The sequence below is a fragment of the Pholis gunnellus genome, assembly GCF_910591455.1.
Source record: "Pholis gunnellus genome assembly, chromosome: 22".
Lineage (NCBI taxonomy): Eukaryota > Metazoa > Chordata > Actinopteri > Perciformes > Pholidae > Pholis > Pholis gunnellus.
The window spans coordinates 3,296,884-3,322,568 of record NC_136549.1 but is presented as its reverse complement, the minus strand read 5'-3'; the positions used below and the strand labels follow the sequence as shown (position 1 = coordinate 3,322,568).

General features: G+C 43.6%; 1 protein-coding gene across 2 annotated transcripts in view; it reads left to right on the top strand.

The window, feature by feature from the left end:
* Positions 1-947: 947 nt before the first annotated feature.
* Positions 948-25,685, top strand: part of LOC306714049 (pleckstrin homology domain-containing family A member 5-like) — a 188,476-nt gene continuing 163,738 nt past the window's right edge. For both annotated transcript variants that reach the window (XM_079183968.1, XM_079183967.1), the window contains exons 1-3: positions 948-1,079; positions 1,202-1,278; positions 2,068-2,125. In XM_079183968.1, coding sequence (XP_079040094.1) covers positions 988-1,079; positions 1,202-1,278; positions 2,068-2,125 — 227 coding nt within the window. In that variant the 5' untranslated portion in view covers positions 948-987. The remainder of the gene's footprint in view (positions 1,080-1,201; positions 1,279-2,067; positions 2,126-25,685) is intronic.

Below are 25,685 nucleotides of genomic sequence, written 5' to 3'. Positions count from 1 at the left end.
AGGCTGCGGTCCATCAGGACCAAGACCTCACGCCACATGAACAGTTTCTTCCCATCGACAGTCGGGCTCATCAACAAAGCCCGGGACCCCCCACTGACTCGGTCGTCCCCAGGACAAATTCCTACCGGTCACTCCCCTGCACATCCCTTCTCTGTTTCTTCATTTAAACACACTTGACCTTTTACATTACACTTCATCATACTTGTTTAAAGTACTGTTATTGTGCACTTTATTTTACATTCTTTTATATTCTGTAAATTGTAATGTTTCTACTTGCACTGTTGATTGTTTAATGTTATGCACCACCCGCCATGACAAATTCCTTGTATGTGCAACATACCTTGGCAATAAACGGTTTCTGATTCTGATTCTTATTCTGATTCTGATGAGAGCATGTAAACCTCAACTACACTGCAAAGATGTGAAGGTCATGGGGAGATGTAGAGAGCTTAGTCTGTTTGTGCATTTTGTAACTCCCACCCAGCAACCAGAACCCAGACCTGGACCACGACTGCTGGGTTCTCAAGAAGAAGCCAGCAGAGCATATATATATATATATATATATATATATATATATATATATATATATATATATATATATATATATATATATATATATATATAAATATATACTGTATATACAGTGTATATATATAAGGAGAAGCCATGAGCAGCACGGGATAAACACACACACACACACACACACACACACGTATATATGTATATATATATATATACATATATATACACGTGTTAGGGCACGTTTATTATATAGTCACACACAACCATAAAACCGTCTGACAAAAAAAATGAGCCCACTGCCTGCCCTCACGTGGCAGAAAATCATTACTTGTGTCTTTATCCTCGAAGCGCGCTCCCATCTCTTGTAAGAGCGCGCAAGGGATTGTGCGTGCGCGCGCTTGGCACGGCACCGCGCACTCCAGCCCTGTGTGTAGTAACCCTGAGCAGTAGAGCTCTCAGCTAGACATGGCGGCGGATCCTAAGCCGGACTGGCTCTCCTGCCTCCCCTCTTCTTGGAGTTATGGGGTGACTCGGGATGGACGCATATTCTTCATCAAGTAAATATGACGCGGACACATGGATTTATGGATGCGCACTGCTTATGTCTCCGACGCATTTTTCCTGTTTGTCTTTTTTGGGTTCTCTGTTCACATTTTCCCCCGTTTTCTTCCACCAACAGCGAAGAAGCAAAGAGCACAACCTGGCTGCATCCTGTTACTGGAGAGGCTGTAATCACGGGGCACAGAAAGACTCCAGGTAAACGATCAGAGAATGTGTTGTTCACAAAACACGCGCACACGCGCGGCACCTGGGAAAGGGTGTCCACGCGTCACGGTGGAGAAAAAGGGGCGACAAGTTGCGGAGAGAGCCGCGGAAGACGATGAGGGGAGATTTGTTCTCTCTGCAGCAGAGCAACAGCCTCCTCTGCTCCGCTCCCTCTCTGCTCTCCTCTGGCGGACCATTACGCACGGGCCCCCCCCCCCCCCCCTTCCCCCCCACCTCCTGCTCGCTCCACCTGGACACTTTGCGACACACTTTTTAAAAGTTCCGTCACGTAGGCGTGAGCCGATTACGGAGCCGATTCCCTGCAGTGGCGTTTGACATATTTCCCAGTGAACGGCGCTCGGCTGCAGACACAGTGTTTGTGAACACGTACAGACACCGAGGCTGCTTCAACAACAGCGCAGTGTGTCTGTTCACAGCCGATATTCCAACATATAAGACACAGAGGGCTGACGGGTGGGGAGGCATCGTCACAGCAGTGTGTTCAAGCAGCTGGAGGCTGAGCAGTGCACGTATTGACTGAAGGATTGAGGAGCTACAGTATCTGCTCTGGTTATTGGGGAGGGGGCGCAGATGACGTTAAGGGCACAATCCAAACGAGCTATTTGTAGTCCAGACACTGCATTGCTGTGTGTGTGTGTGTGTGTGTGTGTGTGTGTGTGTGTGTGTGTGTGTGTGTGTGTGTATAATCAGCTTCATGTCTGCACAGCTGCTTATGTTTCTGTGTCTTGTGTTTTCTCATTCCCTCCCCTGTCCTCACAGATTTACCAACAGGATGGGAGGAAGGATACACATTCGAGGGAGCTCGCTGCTTCATCAAGTGAGTTGGAATGAGTGGTGATGGAAGAGAGAGAGAGAGAGAGAGAGAGAGAGAGAGAGAGAGAGAGAGAGAGAGGCAGTCTGAGTGTCCGTCTCAGGCGGTGAGGGGCTGCTTTGTTTGGTCGGCAGGCACAGAGATTTCCCTCAGCTCTCATCAACGCCCACCTCTCTGCTGCTCTGCCCTGCTGGAGGAATTCATTAATATCTCTGTTTGCTCGTTTTGTAACACACACATACACACGTATAAACACACACACACACACACAATGTGAATGGATAGCTCCATATACTTGACTTTTTCTCCCTGCTGTTGAGGCTTACTGCTTCAATCAGTCGTGCTCTTGCCCTTCACCTCTCTCTCTCTCTCTCTCTCCCCCTCCCCCCTCTCTTAGTCTCTCTCTCCTCGTCCTAACACACACACACACACACATACATTCCAGTAGAGGGATCTGCTCAGGAACAAGTCCTCGCTGTCAGTGGGACACAAGTTTGACAAGCGAGTGTGAGTCAGACGTTACTCTGCTGTGCTGAACAGGCTCTACTTGTTGGGGTTCTGCACGTGTGTGTGTGTGTGTGTGTGTGTGTGTGTGTGTGTGTGTGTGTGTTTAACCTCTCCAGTGCTATTAGCAACTCCAGTTCCATGTGCACATTTGGGTACATGTATATTTTGTGGACCTGTTAGACAACAAAAATGCCCTGCAGCTCCCAGCCTCTCTCTCTCTCTCTCTCTCTCTCTCTCTCTCTCTCTCTCTCTCTCTCTCTCTCTCTCTCTCTCTCTCTCTCTCTCTCTCTCTCTCTCTCTCTCTCTCTCTCTGAGCTTTCATTTGTTCTACCTACTTTCCCATCTTTTCCTGCTGTTACTCGTGCATTCTGAGGCCATTTTGAGAGCAGCAGCTGACACATACGGTGAGCTAATATAGCTGCTCTATAAATAGCGCAGAACCGCTGCTCATTGGTATGTATGAATGCATGCAGAATGTGCACATGCACACTCAGTGTGTATGCATGCACAGGGACATGTAAATATACAAGAACAGTTCCACGTGTTCAAACACAGACAGCCACCTGAATGAGAGGCTGACAGTGGACAGTGGACAGCTGTGAATGCAGCCAGGACACATTGAGGACACGCTGGGATCAGAACAGGGCCCGTTCAGAGGCAGTTAGGGAGGCATGACTTTGTCTACAGCAGTGGGGAATGACATGGCAGGATTAACAATTTCAGAGGGCCATGGGCAAATGTCAGCACTGACCCCCCCACAACCTTTGGCCCGAAGTTCTCATTAACTGCCGTGCAAACAGCAGTCATCGGCCTAGACAGCTTCATGATAGAGCCTGATAGACATGATGGTGGTCTGATTGAACATAACTTTGTTGAGGAGAATGTACCATGTGGGAACAAAGTAACGTAAAATAAAAGCAATATTAGTTTTCACACAGGGCCACATAGTTGCACAATAATGCAGGAATAATCATCTTAGTTAGTGTTTTACTTAACTGGTGCTAATTCCCTCATCAAGTTTGCAATCAATGAAATTACCAAAACTTATTTAACATGCAGTGAACCTGCTGCTTCAGACCTGAGCCCACTGAACCCAAACTGTAGTAGTGATTGTATGTTTTCCAGGATAATGCAACACATCAGCTCTCTTTTCACATTGGTCCAAGCCCGAAGCTTTATGCAACAACACAACCCCAATCTGGACTGGACCTGTGCTCCACAAGCAGACGCTGCTTGTTTTTATAGGGTTACAATCCAAAATACATGTCTGGCAGCTCTGGTGTCGAGTGAATGTAAATTATGCTTCTCTGACCAAATTGATGGACCATCTCATCAATGTTCCAGAAAACTACCACAAGCCTCCTCTCTAGTCGTTTGGTGGAACACAAATATGTTCTTATTCTCTGAACACAGTCGAACTACATGACTTGTGATTGGGGGGGGGGAGTGGTCAGAATTTGTCATTCGTGACACATTTTAGTAACAGAGTCTGCATTTAGTGACAGTGAGGAAAGACATTGTTAGAGGACATTAGGTGTGATCGGACAGCCACTGGTGTTCCTCTGGGATTGTCTGACTCACACTGCAGGCTAAGGATGCATGCTACCACATTCTCAGTCTTGAATACAATGAGCAGCATTTGACTGTGAACAATTGGTCCCAGTCTCATATTCCCTGACCAACATTGCATCATCATCACTTCTTCAAATCCTTCAAATTCCTCCCAAATTCCTGCTCAGTCACTTTTCTACCAGCCCATTATTGTAATCCTGGCTCTTCTACATCCAGGACACTGCTGCCCTCTGAATGGCCGTTGACAGGCGGTCACTCCCCAGGCTAAACCCTTCAGGGTGGGGGTCAAACTTCTCCTGTCTTTGTCTGATCTTCAAGCGTCCATTCCTCTTAACATGAGTTGCTGACATGTTGGTTTGCTGTTATTTACTTGCTGGAGTAAACTGAATCAGATGATGAAATGTCATCACTTGGCAACACTTTAGACTAAGCATTTGGTTTGGAACCACACTGATTCAACATTGACGCAATCCTGAGTTCAGAGCGTGCAAAGCTCCAGTGGAATATGAGGAAGAGACACTGCTGGCCTTTGGTTTCTGCTTTGTGAGCATCTTTAGCCCAAACCACTGCTGTTTCAGGGAGAACTGAAACATGGAGGATTTGGACATATTTTCAGTTGAGTGGTTGCACGTTTCTCAGTGTTTAAGGCTGCTGCCATGTCTTCCTAAGGCCTTTCAAAACATCTTTCTGTGATTACCAAAACCTGAAAGTCCTACTAAGGTGTGACGCTCTGTACGGCTAGTAATTGCTCCTGCACTCCCCCAAAGTATGTCAAAGACGTTTTGGCTTGGTATGAAACATGGCAGCTTCTCATTTGTCATTTTAGAATATTGCTCACTTTCACTTAGGTGAACAAGGCCCAGCATGTCTCAATGAAATGAAAACCTGTTTACAGCACAAAGGAACTACTGTAACCCATTTGTGCTTTACTGCTCAATGCTGCATTGCACAAAAGAGTGGCATTCATAGTGAGACACATGTCAATCAATGGATACACCCTCCTAAATGTAGCCTTTTTAAGGCTTGATGTCTTATTCATGGAACAACAGCTACCAGCCTTTTGGCTCGTTAGCTCTATTTAGAGGCTTGTAGCACAGTCACTACCTGGGCAGTACCGAATGTCCTTTTTTTCTTCTTTTTACATCCAAAGCTTCTATTTAGGTTTTCCAATAAAGCTTTGACATCATCCCTCTAAAAAATGATAAATCATCAACAGCAATATCCTCAATTTTCCAGAAGTAATCGATGAAGTGTTTTTTAGTCAATTCAATGTTCTTTAATGAATAGAACTCATCAGTGCGTGCGTAAACAGGCCTTAATGCTGTCAAAACTGTTGATTGTGTAAAAGAACAAAAGCTCAAATTCATGGCTCTTCATGCTCTTCAGGTCAATGAGCTGGTGGCGGCTATCAGCTTCTATTTGGTGACACTGTAGCAACTTGACTTTCGGTGATGCAGATTGGACTCTGATAAGAAGTACTGAAGGATTGCACATGGGGGTTTTCTCTTTGATTTCCATGTAGTCCGATTATTGTGGAACATCTATGAGCTATTAGAGGAACTGCAACTTCCACATTGTTTTCACCACTCAGCTGTTGTGGTTGCTTCTTGTGCTGTTAACATCAAATTCTACAAAATATGGAAATGATGAACATGTGACTCTCACTTCCACTTTGTTTGATCTAAAACAGTAGATCCAAAGAGCTACTGTTGTGTCGTATTAGTAGTATAATGTACTGTAGCTTTGGGTTGTTGTATGCTACTGTTGCTCAAATGGAAGAAGAAAACGTTGGATTGGTTTGATATGTCACCTCAGAAGGACTTAGTACAAAGGTTTGTCAAAGAGTGATCTCAAAAGTTCTACTTGTGTAGATCAGGTGTCAGCTCGGTTCTATCTACAACCCCTGACATGTGCTATGCTGCAGCTGTTGTTGCAGTAGCATGGAGACGCTGGAGAGCACTAAGGGATGTTATGGATGTGTAGTGTTGGATACAATACAGTAAATATTGGTAATGTCAGGCTGGATAAAAACATGGCTGACACCAGTCAGTGAGCTTTAGAATGTGTTCTGTTTCTCCATTCATTCGTTTGTCCTTTATTTGGTCTCCAGTCCGTCTAAAGTCTACCAGAGCTGTTGGATTCTCTGTCTGTCTCTGCATTACAGTCCCAGAGGGGCTACCAGTAGGACCACACATTTTCACACATTTCAGAGTACATATTGCTTCCATGAATGCACATAATAATTCATTATCATGGCAGTTTGTATGATATCACTATAAATCTTATTTTCTGTATTATATCTCGTGACATCACTGCGACTACGTTTGTGTCACATGGCTTTGAAATCAGAAGATGCATAACAATCCCTGGATTAAGACTCCCAAAACCTGATCCCATCCTGCCTCATGTAGACCTGGAAGAGTCTACATTCTGTGAGTTTTGGGAGCTTTAAATCCAGTGTTTTATATTCTCCATTTTCTTTCTCAAAGTCGGTTTTAAGTTTAGCCTTGACTTCTACTCAGCCTGTCTGTCACTGTCCTCTGTGGCTCGGAGTTCTGTCAAGTCTGAGGAAATGACTGAAGTGACATCACCTGAGTATCATCTTGGGAAGAGAAGCTACACATGTGTAACCAGTAACCTGCAGTTTGACAGATTTAAGGTCTTTTCAGACAGAACTCATCTTGAGACTAATTTTGGGAATAAATCGCACAATTTAAAATCTTTGATCCCATTCATCTCTACGAGCTTATCCACACCATATCTGAAACTTTCATATTTTGCAGTGCATTGTTTTTTTATTCTGCAGCTGCTTTTATTTTGCAAATTTTAGTTGATAATAAAAACAAGCCAAACAATAAAATAAGGACTTTTGCTCACACAATCAATAGATTTTCCCAGACATCAATGTCATAAATATTTTTTTATTATACCGTCACACAACAATATGGATATTGATCTTGCAAAATGGTGTCCTCTTTGACAAACAAAACAAAGAAAATAAAGACAACATCTGGGATATTTGAACTTGCTTGTGATGATGAGGATCCCTCCAGTGTGTAGAGTGGAGTGTGGGTTTATTGGTAACAACAACTTATTAATTGATGATCGTGTGACCTTGCTACATTTTTGGTGGGATGCACAGAACGTGAATATTCAAGTCGGCCTTGGTGTAAAAGTTTTGAATGCAAACAATTTGCAGCAAATATTGTGCATTTTCTGTTATTGTTGTTTTCATCCCCGGTGTGAAAAGGCTTTAAGGCAGGGCCGAGTATCACTCTACCATCATGTGCAATGGATGGTCGAGATGGGGAAGATTGCCATGTTCAAGACTTTGATGCATTTTCATGAGATCATTGTATGACTTCACAGTTTGTTGTGTGAGGAAAAGGCTGAGTCTCCCCGTCCTAATTACAACTTGGATGTTGAGGTGAAGCTCCCAGGTTCTGACATTGTCCCTAGTTCATGTGAGAAAAAAGCTTGTGTGTGTGTGTAGAGGCCCTCTCTCCTCTCAAGTCTCAAATCCCAGGAAAAATCTTTGTGCTGCTTCTCTTTTGACTTCTCTCTCTGTGTTTCTCTCTCTCTCTGTCTCTCTCTCTCTGTGTTTCTCTCTCTGTCTCTGTCTCTCTCTCTCTGTCTCTGTCTCTCTCTCTCTGTCTCTGTCTCTCTGTCTCTCTCTCTCTGTCTCTGTCTCTCTCTCTGTCTCTGTCTCTCTGTCTCTCTCTCTCTCCCCTGGCTGGAGCTGTTTGATGTTTGCTCCCTGCTTCACTGAGCACTCCCTAAAGCCTTTACCAGCTCCTCACGTGTGTGTGTGTGTGTGTGTGTATATGTGGGCACTGTAGCACTATAACAATCTACCCTCTCAATCTGAATGTTTGTGTGTTTCATGCCTGACCTCGCCTCTGAATTTGTGAGCCTGGCAGGTACTGTGTCTGTGTGTGTGTGTGTGTGTGTGTGTGTGTGTGTGTGTGTGTGTGTGTGTGTGTGTGTGTGTGTGTGTGTGTGTGTGTGTGTGTGTGTGTGTGTGTGTGTGCTCACTGATCCATAACACAGATCCATTTTGACTTCTGACTTTTCTTGACGATTGACATCCTCAAAATATGCGGGGTCTCGTTAGGAACCAATGATTAGTAGCGTGGATGCAGGCGACTGTGGGCACAGCTGATGGAGGTTAGTGAGGGTGAAAGATACTCGGAGAAAGGACGACCACATAGAGACACATTCAGTAGCCACAGGCAGCCATAGACACAGCTGACAAGCGTTTCACTGCAAACATGAATGATGGCAAGACGAGGGATTTTATTCTATAGGGAACCTGTAACTTCATATTTTGTTGTTGGCTGGTATGTCAGTCCATAAGTCTATGTATTAAAGGCTCACTATAAAAACAATGGCACTGGTCTTTACGTGAACACTAACTACTAAATGTTTGTTTGTGTCTTTGCTTACTTTTATTATTTAGCTCCATAAAGCTCTGAAGTTCTGACCCTGACCATGATGTTTCTCTAAATCTCCCCTGAAGATGTAACTCTTTAGATGTTGATTTATATCCGTCCTTTTCCGCGACAGGACCTTTAGGACCTTTATGACCTTTATGACATGAAAGCTGAAGCTTCCCATAACGTGTAGCTCGTAAAAACAGCTTCTAGGTTCTGCTTTGTTTTCCACATCAGAACATCTGATAAAAACTTGCTGACAGACGACCTAACCCAAACATAACAATTTGAGTTTAGCAATTTGTGTGTTACGTTCTAGACACAACCTTGATTTTAACCAAAAGGGCGGGGCCATTCTTCTTGATTGATGTTCCTTATGTTTTAAAATCCAAGCATTCAAATTTTGGATGAAGCACTTGTGTTTTGGTGTCGAAACACAATTTTTCCAAACCCTTCTAAAGACCTTTTCCCACGAGATGAGAGTGTTTCTGCGTGATGACATTAGTGCTGGGCGCTATACCGGTTCAACCAGTATACCGGTTTTAATTTCCCGTATGATATGAATTTTTCGCACACCGTCATAGCTGAAACAACTGCTGTCGCTCTTCAACAAGCAGCAGAATATATTGTTCACCGCTGAGTGTGCGGCGGTCGGAGCTAGTTGTCTAGAGTGTATTGAGAGGGACCCTAGTCATGGTTATAACTCTATAACAACAATTAATAACCCACAACTAACGCTCTTTAACAGGGCAAAACACCACAACACAACAGTTTGTGACACATAAACAATTTGTAACACTAATAATTGTACATTTATAAAATGTCACCACCGAACTGCATGCTGGGTACAGCTCACTAGCTAGCCCGCTAGCACAACAGTCTAACAGCTGGGAGAGTCTCCGTCGCTACAGTAACGTTATATTAAAGAACAGAACAGAGCGATGCAGGATGAACAAAGACAGACCGGAGATGCACCGATAGAGTCTGTGCCCAAGAGAGGAGCTGTGCCTGCTGATTGGAAGTGTTTTGGTTTTAAAAAATCCGACGTTTTGCGAGTTTGTCGAGCCACTGCTGTTGTTGCCGCTGGTGGTAACACTAGTAACTTACTCCATCACCTCAGCAGAAAACATGTTTGAATACCAAGAGTGTGATTACGGTCGTCAACCAGTAACGTTAACGCTAGTGACACAGTGAAGCCGAAGGGTCACACATTGCTTGAAGAGGCATTTGCTCGAAGCGCTGCATACGACAAGAAAAGCAAGCGGTGGAGCGACATTACGAACGCAATAACGATCCAGCTCTGCAAGGACATGGTCCCACTACAGACAGTCGAGAAAGACTCAGAGCAACGATTAAAACACTGGATTCAAGGTACGTCTGACTGGGGAGACAGTACTTCAGCCACACTGCTATCCCAACATTATACGAACAAACAAGCAAACCCCATAGTAATCAAAGCCTTTATTCATGATGACATTAACATGTTTTAATATTCTATGTACTCCTGACAGTAGAGTAAGCCACTATAAACCTATAAAAACACAGTCACAGAGAACGAATACCGCGATATACTGTGAAACCGCCAGAATCTTAAAAAATACCGTGATACACATCGTTGGTCATACCGCCCAGCACTAGATGACATTACTATGTGGGAGATCCTTTGTAGAAGGACTTATTAGGGCTGTCAAAATGTACACTGAATATTGGTTCTTGATAAACATTTGGGTTGAACTAGGGGTGGAGAGTTGATGGTATGAATTTGCCCTTCAGTATGAATTTTGACTTTCCAGGGCTGACCGGTAGATCCTAGAGATGCTCCGGTCGACCGGCTGACGGGCCGGTTTTCAGCTGATCGGTCATGACCGGTGACCGGCTGATCATCCTCATATTTCCCATTCTGCCGGTCACATCTTGTTTTACGTCGACACACCGCGGCACAGACACTAATGTCACGGCCTCACACACACGTGTCAGTGAGGGAAGAAAAACGAAAGTTCACAAGTTGTAAGTCCAGAGTAAGCTGTGGAGGAACAACCTTAAAAACACCGAACTTAATCAAACACTGAGTATATTGTAATTCATTCCCATCATCTGATCTCACCAGAAAAATGTCTGTCTAACATCTTAGCATTTTAAACATATCTACTTGAACCAATATTTAACTTAGAAGTTTGTTTTCAACTCTAGTGGTGTTCCCAAAGTTACCAAAAGTTACCTTACACATACACATACACATCCTGTATGTCAGACTGAAGAACGGAAAACAAAATGCATAAAGTGAAGTTCTTTCTCTTTGATGCATCTTGGATTTGAATATATCCCTCTGTTAGCATCATATAGCAGGTTGGAGTAGAAGAGACATAATGAGCGGTCATAGCTCCACCCTGGCTGGGTGACTGCCATGCAGCTGACCTTAGACCTCTGCAGTGAGACAGTCAACAAACAGGGCCTGGCTTGTGGAGTTCTCATTTTGCCTGAAGCATGTGGAGATGAAAGAGGAGGTGAGGTTTCAAAGCCTGGACGGCTGCAGAACACTCTGCTAACACACAGACAGATGAATAAAAAATGACCAGAAAAGGACGGAGGAATGAAATGAGAGAAAATCAGAAAGTAACCTGGAGCTGACACTGAGAGGAGAGGTAGTGGTCATGTGAGGCCACTGTGTGTGTGTGTGTGTGTGTGTGTGTGTGTGTGTTGGCTTAGCTTCCCAGCTGCTCTGTGCTTTGGGAACACCACAAAATAAACAGTTAGAGTAACATGAACGTAGCCTTGTTGAGTCCCGCCCACAAGAAAACACAACTCACTGCTTCCACAGCTGATTGTGACTCACTGTGTAAAACCTAATGGAGCTCAAGAAGTGAGATTCTCCTGGTGTGTGTTGGTGTGTGTGCAGCGTTCTGAGGAATATGTGAAAGCACCTTTCTTCTCTTTTGAATATAAAAGTGCAAATTAAAGACTGAAAAACACTTTAGTTAAAACCCAACGTAAAAAAGGATCTTAGGATGTGTTAGAATCAGTATGGGATCATTCAACAGAAAAGAATGTAACTGTAAGTACACCGGGTGTGGAGTTAGGAAGAGGAACCTCTGAGGTCCTCTTCATCTCTGCAGCAGGACACATTCCTGTGTTGATCAGAGCTGCTGCTGGAAACTCTGTGGATCTGTCGCCTTGAGCGACAGCTGTCACCTGCTAGTAAAAGATCTAATAGAAATAGAATAGGAACTTGTTTTAGGGTACGGGCAGTGGAAATATGTTGGTATGGTTCGTGTTCACTGGAGCTGGAATAGGAGGGACAATGAGAGGCATTACTGTCATAGAACGTTGACGACAATGTCTACGCTTATGGTGTCTAACATGTTGGACCTGTATCCAATCATAATCAACCATTGTAATGCCTAATTCAAATGACACTAAATTAATCTCTTTTCTAGAGAACAAAGTTGTTCATAAATCTAGCCTCTTCACTTTGCTCTCAAAGTTCACCATGTTGATCCATTTATCTTCAAAATACATACACCTTTAAAAGCTACTCGTGTGTGTGTGTGTGTGTGTGTGTGTGTGTGTGTGTGCGTGTGTGTGTGTGTGTGTGTGTGTGTGTGTGTGTGTGTGTGTGTGCACCTCAAACAGTGGAGTGCACTTGCACAACTGTGTCTGTGCTCAGAAGTGTGACAGGTGTAAACCAGTGATGGATGAGCCCAGCAGCATGCATGAGCTCAGAACAGACACACTGAGACTAATGGATGTGTGCGGTACTGCATGCTCTCCTAGCTGGCAGTTTGTTTCTATTCTAAAATAGAATGTGGGACAGGATGTAGAGCTGAGGACAGTTGCTGTATCTTTCTGTCCCTATAGAAGGTGCCCAACACAACAGTACCTTTAACAAGTGTCCATGTTGCTGCAGGGGAACAAATCCATCAGTTCCTTCAGATGGTAACTTGACTCCCTAACTGATTCACTGATTCTGCATCTGCATGGCCCCTATTTCATCCCCCATTTATGCAGAAACTGATTTTGTTAGACATAGATGAGTGAAACGGTAACATTACACACACTGAGATGCTTGAAGTTTGCCAACCGTCGGTTATTTGACCATACGGTGTCAGCCATTCATTCATATATCTGTCATATTAGATCATTGTGAGCAGGACTGTTTTACAGTTATGCTGGATTTACATATCATTTTTTTCAGGTATTTAGTTCACTGGATGAATCACACACATTCCCATCAGGTTATTCTATGGACTGTCCAGAAAATCTACCATATTTTGATACATAATATATTGCTATTGCAACATAAAACTGTGATTTATCCATATTGTCCATAAATAGTATAGTATAGTATTGTCTTGTAGGAAAGAGCTGTGAGTGAAGGGAAGGTTTGTGTTGATGTCCGAGTGAAGGAGAGAAGGTCTCAGTTAGTGTGTAATGCAGTGAAAAAACGAGTCCACATGAGTCCGGCGACTGTGGATCAGAGGATCGACGGTTCGATCCCCGGCTCCACTACACCAAGTCAATGTGTCCTTGGGCAAGACACTTCATCCCAAGTTGCTCCCGTAGTCTGTTGCTACGGTGTGTGGATGTTAGTCCTGAGGAGCAGGTGGCCCCTTGATGGTAGGTATGAATGGATGTGAATGGGTGAATGACATGTAGTGTTAAAGCGCTCTGAGTGGTTGGAAGAGATAAAGTACAGACCATTTACCATTTAAATGTGACCAAAGCAAAAAAGTGACCCAACTGCTTGTTGTTCTAGGTAAACTGTTCGATGCGCTCACGGCAATATTAAGTTTCATGAGCTGCGGAGAGAGCACGTGTTCTCCTTTTGCCTCTCAGCTTACAGAGGCTGCTCTGATTCATACCTGTATTCACAAGGCATATATGTGTGTGTATATATATATATATATATATATATACTGTGTATATACATCCATCTCTCCATCCAGGGTTACTTGTAGTTTTGTGTGTGTGTGTGTGTGTGTGTGTCTTTATATAACAAAAGATGGATCAGAGGCCCCACTAAAGGGAAGTAGGAGCACAAATAGTCCAATTAATCTTATCGAAGCTTGAGCTCTGATTCCACTGGACGGTGTGTGTGTGTGTGTGTGTGTGTGTGTGTGTGTGTGTGTGTGTGTGTGTGTGTGTGTGTGTGTGTGTGTGTGTGTGTGTGTGTGTGTGTGTGTGTGTGTGTGTGTGTGTGTGTGTGTGTGTGTGTGTGTGTGCGAGCGAGCTTATATCTACAAGCCAGTGGTCAGAGCATTAACTCCGAGGTGAACAGATCATACAATGCAGAGAGAGACAGGAGGAGATGAAATGAAGAAGCAGAGGATGAGAAAGGAGAAGAAAAGGACATTTCACTCTGCAGGTGTTTCCACCTTAACAAGCTATGCTGATAGCACGGGGACAGCAAGGACAGGTGTGTGTGTCTGTGTGTGTGTGTGTGTGTGTGTGTGTGTGTGCTCTTTCCACAGTTCTGACTAGCTCTGCAGTATCATGGGTGCAGTGGGGGGTTTTGGGACGAGTTCCTAAGTGGGTCGTTGGCTGGGTGGGGCAGATTACTCGTGAATAGTTTCCTGTACAGTCTAAACACACACAGGCAGCTGGTGACTCGGAGCATCGACCCTCAGTTATTTCACACTAGTTGAATTTCTTATGTTCAATGACGAATGAAGCAGTAAAACATTGTCTGTCATCTGAACTGTTGCCGTCTGCTGTAGAGCCCGAGGACACAGTGAACCCGGGGTGATTGTAATGTCGTGATACTTTAGCAGGAGTTGTATCAGTAGCTGCAGAACCCAGTGAAACACAAACAGTGTAAGACTACAGATGTTATCAGGGCCCGAGCACCGACGTAGTCAGAGCAACGGACCTATTGTTCTTCTAAAGTCTACTATTATTATTATTATTATTCTCGTCTTTCTGCTCAAAAACCAGGTGCTTGGGATACCGTCTAGCTCGTGCACGCAGTGTCTGATGGTCACAGAAATGCATGGCAACGTCAACCAGAGTCCTGCCAGTACAAAGGTGCGAGGGCCCGATCAATGCTGCTTGCAGTTATGATTTGGTTTGTTATTAGAAATAAAACCATCCAGTCTCTCAGCAGACATACTGTCATCCTGTCATCAAGCTGAATGGGGGACAGGATGTAGAGCTGAGGACAGTTGCTCTCTTTCTGTCCCTATAGGCTAGAAAGAATAAATGATGAATAAAATGTGGACACAACACAGAATAGAATCTCCACTGGACACCGTGAATGCATTCAGACAAACCAGGAAACACAGTTTGTTATACATTCTCTCTGTCGGGACAGACGATAAGATTCACCATCTGAACAAAAGTCCCACGAAGAAAGGACGGTTACAGGAGGGACGTCTGAATATGCTGGAACGCTGCCAGCTCAGTGCTGAACACTGACTCAGAGTTTCGGAAAAATCTCAAAGTGAAAGTGACTCTGGAGGAGGAGGGGGTCAAATAATTGTCATCACTAATCATGGCATCTTATTTCCTTGAGAGGGACCTCTCGTGTCCGGTCTGCCTTGACCTCTTCAGAGATCACACAGCCACAGCTTCTGTTACAGCCACAGCCACACCTCACTGCAGAGCTGGTGGGCTGAGACAGACGGCTTCACCAGCATTGAGAAGAGGAAGAGAACTCTGAGGAGAAGACGGATAGTCAGAGCTCATTCCTGCAGAACTGTAATGCTGCAGTGGAAAGAGTCCAGCAGCCTCCACCCATAGATGATCCGGCATCAGGGCCAAGATGAAGAAGATTCCTGTGACACTGCTCATCCTCTCTGTACGTCTTCCTGCTGGCCGTATCCAGCTCTCTTGGAACATCCACGGTTGATGTCGTCGTGGGTTAACGTGCTGGAGGAGTCTGCAGATGACGAGCAGACCTCAGGACAGAGAACAGGACTCCAATGGGATGAGAGGAGCTGGAGTGTGTTGACGTCAATGATGTTGGTGCTCAAACACAGTCAAAGTTGATGGATGTTTTCCTCATGTTGAATATTTGTATCCGTGTTATCTGCCCAGAGAATTGTTTTGTTGCTGTTGTTTACATTCCTTATGATGCAAATTCAAATCCAGATCTTCAGGAATGTCCTACTGATGTAGTTTTGTTTGTCGTGTTTTTCTTGTGTAGAGCTATAACTGCATGTTGTAGTCCATCACTCTGATGCATAGTGACAATAATGTATCTTTGAATCCTTGAATTAAGAGATTACATAAGAACAATGCGGGGTTTTCACATCCGTCAGATGTCGAGCTAGGCTGAAAAATGAGCCAGTCCAGTACATCGACCAATATTAGCTTATTGCAGATAAAACATATATGTTGTATATGTTGGCTGATAAAAATAAATGTCAAACTAGCTGAGGTCATTTAGAACAGCGTCTCTATTACAGAGAGTAAGACGTTCTGGTCAATATGTGTCTCGGTCACGGGTCTGTTTTATTTGTATTTGCGTAAAAAAAAGTCAGACTGCAGATGAACACGCTGCTTACACAGAAATGCATCTGTGATAATGATATTTAAATGTTAAAGTGATCATCTTTTGAAGATTCATGTGTCTTCAAGTGGACTCATTTTCCCTCTCTGTGTTGACAGACGAATAAATACGTCAGTAACAAGAACTAAGGTGTTGTGTATTTCCTGGAGGGAGTGATCGTAGCGTTACTACTGTGTTCATTTGTCTATTTAATATTCTTCCCTCTGATGTGAATAATATTTGAATGGCCCGTGCTCCTCAGTGTGTGGTGGAATACATGTTTTAGCGCCGCAGTTTTGTTAATGCATTGTCGGTTAATGACGCAGCATCCCGTGCGTTATCTGCACTCTGCAGTTAGTGTATTTATAGATGTTGAGCTTCATTTTTACACGAAACAAATAATAACCGTAGCTGTGGCGTCATAATGAGGTTAGGTGGTAGCAGTGAAGGCCCAGGTATAAAATGCATGGCCGCCACTGATATGCGTATACGCCATTTTGAAAAAACTGGAGGACAGATTTTCTCTGCAGCATCAGTGTCAAGTTGAGAAAATAACCATAACTGAAACATTTTCTTCTCAGATGATTTTGTTATACAAGCACTAACGTTGTGTGAACATATCTGTTGATTAGTTTGTCTGTGTTTCTGACAGCAGGATATTTTAAAAAGTGTATTACCAAAGCTGGACTGATTGGCCTTGAGTCAAAGAAAAGTCAATTTGATTTTGGTGGTGATCCAGATCTGGGAGTTCCACCTTTAAACACGTATTGATCGGCGCCATAACTGTGAAACTAATGGAGATGGAGGCTTGATTCTAATTCCCAAGGGGATATTTACAAAGTCGTGAAATCAATTCAACTTCAAATTGAAGCTGTAGGAATGATGCATTCAGGTGGAACAGTCATTTGGAGAATAGTTGAGTGTTGGCAGAGGTTTTCAGAGGTTTTCAGAGGTTTTCAGAGGTTTTCAGAGGTTTTCAGAGGTTTTCAGAGGATGGCCTTCTTTGTTTTCTGTGGATATCTCATTTCAAAATGAAGCTCTTGAAAATGCCAGGTAGTTGTTTTTAGCTCGTTCTTTGTGTGGGTGACTCTCACGCTGTCTCTGCTGACTGTCTGACACCCAATCATACTTCTGACCTCTCTCCATCGAGCGAGTCACAGAGCCCCGATGGGCTGACTCCATCTAGCCTGATGCTCTCTGAGAATCCCCTTCTGTATGTCGGTGCTCTGGCTCAGTTGACCGGAGGCGTTCACATGTGCGCATGTAGGCCGCCGGCACTCGCAGGGATTTGACTGCTGAGTGAATCAACACTGTGATGCTTCTAAACCACATTTAACATGCTTGTAAATGTTTGATTTGTTTTAATCCTTCAGGTACAAAAAGTATGCAAGCATGTAACCAATGCTGCACAATGTCAGGAGTGAGGCACTGTTAAACCGCCATGCAAACCAGAAACCATGGCTCATTTCCTCTTTCTGTCCGTTGTTTTTAAATTCCTTTTTTACATAATTATTCCATAACCTGAACCAATCAGTTATCATTTTAACCAGAACCAGGTTTGTGTTTGTGTCTAACCAGCAGACCGTGGTCCCTGATGTGGATAGATTGAGTTGAGCCTGTGTCTGCTGCTCAGTGAAGGAGGCTCTGTAGAGTTTGATCAAGTCACGCTCTCTGTCCGTCTGTCCTCTCACAGCTTAGCACTACAGGCTGTTACTGAGTGAAAGGTCTCTAGCACTCATTGAAAAATGCAAAGTCATGAACATGGCATTAAATGTTCCGATTTGTAATCCTAATTCTTCCAGTTTTATACCGTGTTTGATTCAGAGTTATTACAAGGCTGCTTCTCTTTCTTCTCAGCTTCCCAAGCATTGGGTGGATATGTAGAAGCCTGCAGCGGTGAAAGTATCCAGTATTTAGCTGGAACAAAGCAGAATGTGAAGGAAACATTACCTTGTGACCTCTCACATTGAGGGGTTGTGATGCTTGACTGGGAACCATTGTTTTAGACAACATTTAAGATCTGAGAATATTCCCCTGTTAAATATAAATGGAGTTTGTAGATATATATTACATCACTCAGCACTGCATAGGTCACAGAATTCTACTCACTGAAGTCTTTATATATGGATATGCTGTCCCTCCGTAGAGATAACCAGCATGAGGAAAAGCAACCGCTCACCAAGAGAACTCATTCTTGTACAGCACTTCTTTGCTTATTGAAATGTAAACTGGATCATACAGAGTTTTCACTAATATAAGATAGATAATACTGAGGAAAATATGACCTGTTGTAAGTCGCTTTGGATAAAAGCATCAGCTAAATGACTGTAATGTAATGTAACTAGCTATACACTTATAACCACTGAAAACATTTCAATCAGAATACAATCTTGTATTTCCTCATCATTGAATTGTATGCAAGTAAACACTATAAATGAGAATAATCAAGTAAGAAGACAACATTTACAATGGTTGATGGTTTACACTGACTTAGGGATGGTTGAAATTATAATTCTTAGAAAAACAGAATCAGAACAAACGTTGAATCCACAGGTCACAGTTGGATAATAAATGTCACTAGAAGGGTTTCCGTGATGCTGGAGTTAGCTTGAGACAGCGTGCTCTGCTCTATTGCAGACCCGACCATTTTAAACTGGAGCTCTTCCAGTGTGTTAGAGTATGTACAGAGATGCTTTGGTTAAGAAACCAACCAATCAATCGAGACCTCTGCAGAGGTTCTTTATGAAAAGCACAATAATTAGTCCTCGTTCTGTTTTTCATCTTTTGTCCGTCCTGATCAGCAGGAAAACACCAGACAGACAGACGGCTTGATCTCGTGTTAAAGAGAGCTCATTCATGTGGTCGTGCTGGCTGTTAATGAATAGACCTTCAGCAGACAGAAAGGATCTATTTAGAATCCCTCAATCAGTGATGATGGAGAGAGAGAGGCATCCTGAGTGTAGCGTCATTTTTCTGATTAGTTTTTTCTCAGCTGACTGATAAGACGTCTTTGTGGGAAATGTATTTTTGACTCGTTGCAGACTCTTCTGCAGAATGTGATACATGTAGAAGTCTATTGGTATTTCAGTAATACAAAGAATTCATTTTCTGTTAATACTCTTTGAACACTTAAACCTTCCCTTTAAAGTTCCCAAAGTTTAAAATCATCACATTTTAAGCTGAAGTTTGACAAAATAATCTTAAATCAATATCCACTTCCTCGGTTTTGGTTCTGTTGTATCTCACAGTCTTCATGAGTGGGTATAGTTTGTCATTTATTATCTTCTAAGTGTAAAAAGGGTTCGAACTCAGACGGTTGGTTTGAGTGTTCTTGTTATTATTCCATCCATCCGTTTCTTTCGCTTATCTGGGGCCCAGGTCGGGGGGGCAGCAGGCTACACTGGCCCCTCTCGACGCAAAGGAGCAGCAACTTTACTCCAAGATCCCCCAGATGTCTGAGCTCCTCACCAGTTGCCTGGGAACAGAGGTGCCCTTAAGCAAGGCACCGAACCCACAAACTGCTCCCAGGGAGCTGTATAGTAGCTGCCCACTGCTCCTCATACTGCATTGGGTTAAATGCAGAGACTACATTTCACTGTGTGTTGTGTGTCCAAATGTGTGACACTGAAAGTTTGACATTTTTTACATTGTCTCTCAGGCTGAGCCTACAAAGGAAACATATTTTTTTCACTTGAATCTATGATCTTGCTGCTCCCCAAAGCTCATGACCATCGGTGAGGGTCAGCACGTACATGTTCTGGCTCAGCTCCCTCTTCTCCACAATGGTCCGGTACAACCACTCCATGTTCCCTCTTGGGTTCTGTCATACATAACAACACATGTCAACTTTTATTATAAAGTACCATCATTCTATTTTTTGTATATTGTAACATTTGTTTTCTATCTCTGCTTCCAGTTCACTTTTGCTACGCTGCAGTTTATTTCCAGGCCTTGCACTGAACCAACGCCAGGCTGTGGCTTAGCCGCCTGTTTGCACTTTACAGTCTACTGGAGGGCTGCTGGTGCATGACGCAGTACGCGCACGTGGAATCAGACGTAATCATATTTAAATTGAATAGATTTGCCCCGTTCCAGCTATTAGTCAGTATCAACCCGATATCAGAACCGGATCAGCGCGTCCCTCGTTAAGAGTGCACCAGTGATGGCACTTCCATAATGCTGGGGGTCTTGCAAAAATGATGGTGAATTGTTCTATTCCCTAATATGGATTTAGCTCCAAAACCCTTCCCATAATGTAACCCAATAGTGTCTCTTCACTAAACCCTCCCTCCTTCTTGTAAAGGCCCTGCTGTTCTCCAGACACATGCCACACAACACGTTCTACAACATGATGTACTGATCTGTGCAGTGCCTCATTGATTATTTATGATACTATAGATGTTTTAAGTAGTAGATGACTTATTACCTACCTGATTTACTTGTGTGTGAATGTGTGTTCATGATGTATGACTCCTCCTCAGGAAGTGAGGTCATAGGGGCCACAGGAAACACACTCATCTGTTTCCTGTGCAGAATCTTCACACCTCCCTCCCCCAGCTGTGCTGCTTTTCAACCCTGGTGTGTGTATGTCCATTCAGATCAGGATTCACTCACACAAACACACTAAATATGTGTGTGTGTGTGTGTGTGCAGCCTTCAGCCGTGGGTGGTTTGTCTTCACCAAACGTCCTCTAACACGAGGTCCAGGTTCAACATGTCTCTGAGCCCAGAAGCTGAATAAACACAATGACTCACTGCACTAGCACCCTAATATAACCAGTACATAAATAATGTATGCGCGTGGTCTGAAATATGTTCCCTCAAATGGCCGAACAGATCAGAAGTGTTGGCATGGCAACCTATTGGGTTGGAGAGTTAACAGTGTGATGTGAATGCATCGTCGAGCAGTCACAATCCCAACACTGGCCAAGTCTTTCCACTGAGACTGGTGTCACTGAATGTGTCAAATGTGCAACAAGTCTGATCACGCTGCTGTCCCGCCCTCTGCTCGACTCCCAGTCTGCAGGAGGAAAGAGAGAGAACGGTGTCCTGGCTCCCACTGCTCCACTAGACTGGATCTGAGTCAGTCAGTGAGCCCTGAGGACGCCTGAGTGAGTCACCTGTAGCAGCTGGCTGGTGTCCAGACCGCAATCACTTCTGTCTTAGATAACTGGGGACCAGTCCTCCGCCCGAGTGGTACCCCAGGTATCCAACCTCCTGCCCCCCAACTGCACACTTCTTTGGGTTGGCCATGAGCCCCGCCCCCCTCAAGGACTCGAGTACCCCCACCACCTGCAGCCCATGCTGGTCTCACAGTATCTGTACACATTCGGATAATTAGACGGTGCATTTATCAGTTAAAGAAGAAACTCTGGATGAACTCTGATGCATTCACAGACATGTGTCACCAGCCCTCATTGTCTGAACTAGACAGTGTTTTTGTATGATTTATATATGCTTGTCAAACATATATTTTATTTTTTATCTTCAGCAATTTCACGTAAGCATTCTTTCCATAATGACCTGTGAGAACATTGAGTAGCAAAGCTAGAAGAGTTATTGGTGGCTCTGGAAGTTAAAGTCTTGTTTATTCTACTCAGTAAAGGTGACTGACAGGAAACTCTCCTGGTGACATAATATGATCAACTGTTCAAAATATCTGGTTCAAATATGGTCAATATGGTAAAAAATCTAAAGCTGAGTGCATAAAAGCTTAACATCAAGAGTCCCAAGGTGCATTTCAATAGAAATCGTCCAATCACAGAGCCTACAATGTGGCTCTATTAATAGAAACCTGATAAAACACTTACCTCAGTTCCCTTTAGCTCTGCAGCATCTTGCACCAGTAGCAAACATAGCTTTGAGTGGACTGTGGGAGATTTAGTAGGGCTGCAACGACCAATCAATTACAATCATTTTAGAAATAGTTGGCAAATTCCATCATTGATTAGTTATGTTATGACGTCTCCTAAGGTGGCCGTGAGCCAGCTAAGGCCTCGCCTTGTGTAGCTCACGTGATAAATTACCGGACATGAAGCGGCCTCCTACCATACAGCGGAGAAGAGTGCAGAAGATTACAGACTGACAGAAATACCCTCCGCCTGGTTTGCTGCTCTGTGAGGGATCAATGTACTCTGATGAAACTATTAAAAGCTAGCCCACCTACATTTATCCATCACAAACAGAGAGAAGACACAAGCAAGTTATTTCTGTCCGTCATGTTTGTCTTTAAATGGACATGTCGTGCACACATCTGCTGGACACAGATGTGTGCACTTTTAGCTGACGGTCAGCTGCAATGAGCTCAGAGAGGCAGAAGCAGTTCAACGTCATCGTTCTGGAGCTTTAGGAATATTTCCTGCCATTCGTCAGCCGGTCTGAAGTGAATCCTTCATTTCTTCCTGTGGATGAACTGTACTATAAAATAAAAGTGTAAACGATACTCAGTTTGTAAAAGTCCTGCATTCAAATAGAAAGCACAAAAGTATTAGCATCAACATGTACTTGAAGTACTAAAAGTAACGGTACTCACTATGCAGAATGGACCATTTGAGAATAATATATATTTTATTATGTTCATCACATCAATGTTGCAGGTGGCACTTATTTGAATGACTTTACATCATTTATTAGTTGATTGTATTTTATATTAATAATATGAAGTTAAAAGAACAATATTTGGCTCTGAGATGGAGTGCAGTAGAAAATAGAAATACTCAAGTACAATTTGAGTTCTACTTTACTTAAGTACAGTACTTGAGTAGATGTATTTAGACACATGGCTGCATGTCTTTTTATTTCATTTACTTTATTGTAGTAAAAGAGCACTGTAGAAGAAGTTTAGTTTTTTTAATAAAACACTGAAAAATAATACAATATAGCTGATTAATAGTATTTAATAATAATCATTATTACAAGTAAGTTACAGCATGAAGTAAAGTGCACACCTTCCTATGGGCCTGTGGTCGATGACATGATGCCCATGAGCCTCCCATCACACCACACGGATGGGACAATAAGTTCAATGAATTAAGACAGATGTTGGTAGAATATGATAATGATGATGTCTGTTAGCAGCCTGCAGTGTGTTGCAGCGGGCGGCTATGCTCTCACACTGAGGCTGATTGGTCGCAGGACAAGTGGGTTTGAGGCAGAGTGTGATTAATGCCCGCTGGCTGGACAGAAAGGTGGACTTTTCTGCTGCGTTGGCTGAGGCTGTGCTTCCTCTGCCATCTGCTCGTGCTCTCCCCAGCTTCCTCACCCAGATAGATGGAGGGAGTGAAATAAAGGAATAAAACGCGGTGCTGCTGCAGCTGGCTTTGTGTCAGGGGGACGAGATGGAGTGTATGCCCAGGAGCAGAGAGGTTTGGACGGTCACCGCTAATCACAGGAGCTCTCAGCGTGGACAAAGAGCCACTACACTACACAGTCACAATAGTTTTTACAATATACAGTACATATATTATCAATTTAGTCATTTTGAGAAAGATATAAAGCCATAAAGCCGTGCTGCTACTGTACTGTTGTGACCAGGAAGTTGTACTTTTATGAGTATGAGTAACTGAGTATTTGAAGTATGATTTTATTCAATAGAATTGTAATAAGGTTGTATGTTTACTTAACAAAAATGTATTTTATGAGAATAAAGGTTAAAAAGTCAAATGTTGTATACATATCTTTATTATTATTTCTACTCATAACCAACATTGATTCTTTGAGTTGAGCAGCAGTGGGCTAGCAGGCTAATCCCCTTGTGCCTTGGAGATGACTCTCTGCCCCTTCTTCTCTCTGCCAGGCTCATCTCCCATCACACTGCAGGCAGGATGAATAGGTAGTCTAGTACTGAGGCGGCCCAGGATTACAATGATGGAGGGGATCTGAGTGCTTCTGTACCAAGCTTATGAAATGATCTCAATCCACACTGGCAGCTGCCAGGCCTCACTACGCTAATGTTCTCAATCTGGGTTTGGAGAGCTCAGCTCTTTATTGTGTGTATGCACATGTTTGTGTGTGTGCAAAACAAACAAATGGATAACATGAATAGGATTTTCGAGGTGAGCCCACTGCTCTGGAGTCAATGGTGGCTTATGTTTGGTTTATGATTATGAATTTAAAAGCAGGAGATGGCAGCACAAAACGGCTTGTGAGAACACAACGTTGGCTGTTTGTGTGTGTGACGGTTTAGAAATTCAGCAGTTAAACTGAGCAGCTTCACTGTCACAAAAGTAAAGTTCTTCCAGTTTGACTCTCTGGAAACGAGCACACACACACACACACACACACACACACACACACACCCGATAAGTGGATGATGTGGAGCACTGTGCTCCCCTGCCACAGACTAAAGCCATAAATCGGATGACGTTAGCGGAGCAGTGTTGGCCCGCTGTAGATTCAGGTCTAACTAAGTGGACGTGGGCAAGAACACAAATCCCTCCACTGCTGCCCAGTCACTGATTATGTTCTGTCTGCTTTATCGGGCAGACGGCCGCTGACATACAGCGACCAGGAGGAGTGAAGGAGTACTGTGAGGGTGTGAATTACATGAATCATGTTTAATCCTGATGAGAGCTTGTTTTCAGAAGGCAGCGGGAAAATACAGCAGACTAACTGTTCCACTGGTGCTACAAACTTTCTGAGTTGGTCGCACCTTTTTTTGGTACAGAATGTATCAATCAGTGGAAAGTAACTAAGTACATTTACCCAAGTTCTGTACTTTAGCATTTCTGCTCTGCGTGTACAAACACAGGGTGTGATCTCCCTCCACGCTCACATCTCCTCCACACTCGCTCGTCAGGTTGACTGCAGGCGGAGATGGAATAGAGCGTGGCTGATGTTTCCGTGCATGAATGATCATCATGCACTCACGTGGAGTTGTCACTCGCACACTCAAAAAGTCACACAATTAGTGTTGAGAATGAGAAAGGAGAGCTTGATAAAGTCCTGCCTACTCGCTCACCTACAGAGAAGATGGACAGCAGCAACGGGTTCCTCCAGGTATTCCCTCCAACAGCTGCTCACTCACACAGGAGGAGAGTGTGTGAAGTGTGTTCATGGTCATGAAGGAACATGAATGAATGAATGAAATGTATTTATACGGCGCTTTTCACAGACTAAACAGTCACAAAGTGCTTAACAGAGCAGAAATTTAAAGCATAAAAAACACAATGTGGCCATAGGGCCAATAATTTACATGTACACATAAAAACAAAAGGAAATTAAAACATTTTTAAAAGCAGGTCTAGGACATGTGTGTTACCCAAACGCCAGTCTAAAAAGGTGCGTTTTGAGCAGGTTTTTAAAAGTGTTTACAGAATCTGCAAGGCGTAGAGTTGCAGGCAGAGTATTCCATAGCCAGGTGCTTCTGCTGTAAACGCTCGGTCACCACGGGTTTTAAAGCATGTATGTGGAACAGACAGGAGACCTGAGAGTGCGGGCGGGTGAATAGGGGTGAAGAAGATCGGCTACGTATGTTGGAGTCTGACCGTGTAGTGCTCTGTAAGTGATGGTGAGAATTTTGAAGTGTATCCTGAATGCTACGGGGAACCAGTGGAGAGATCGGAGTACG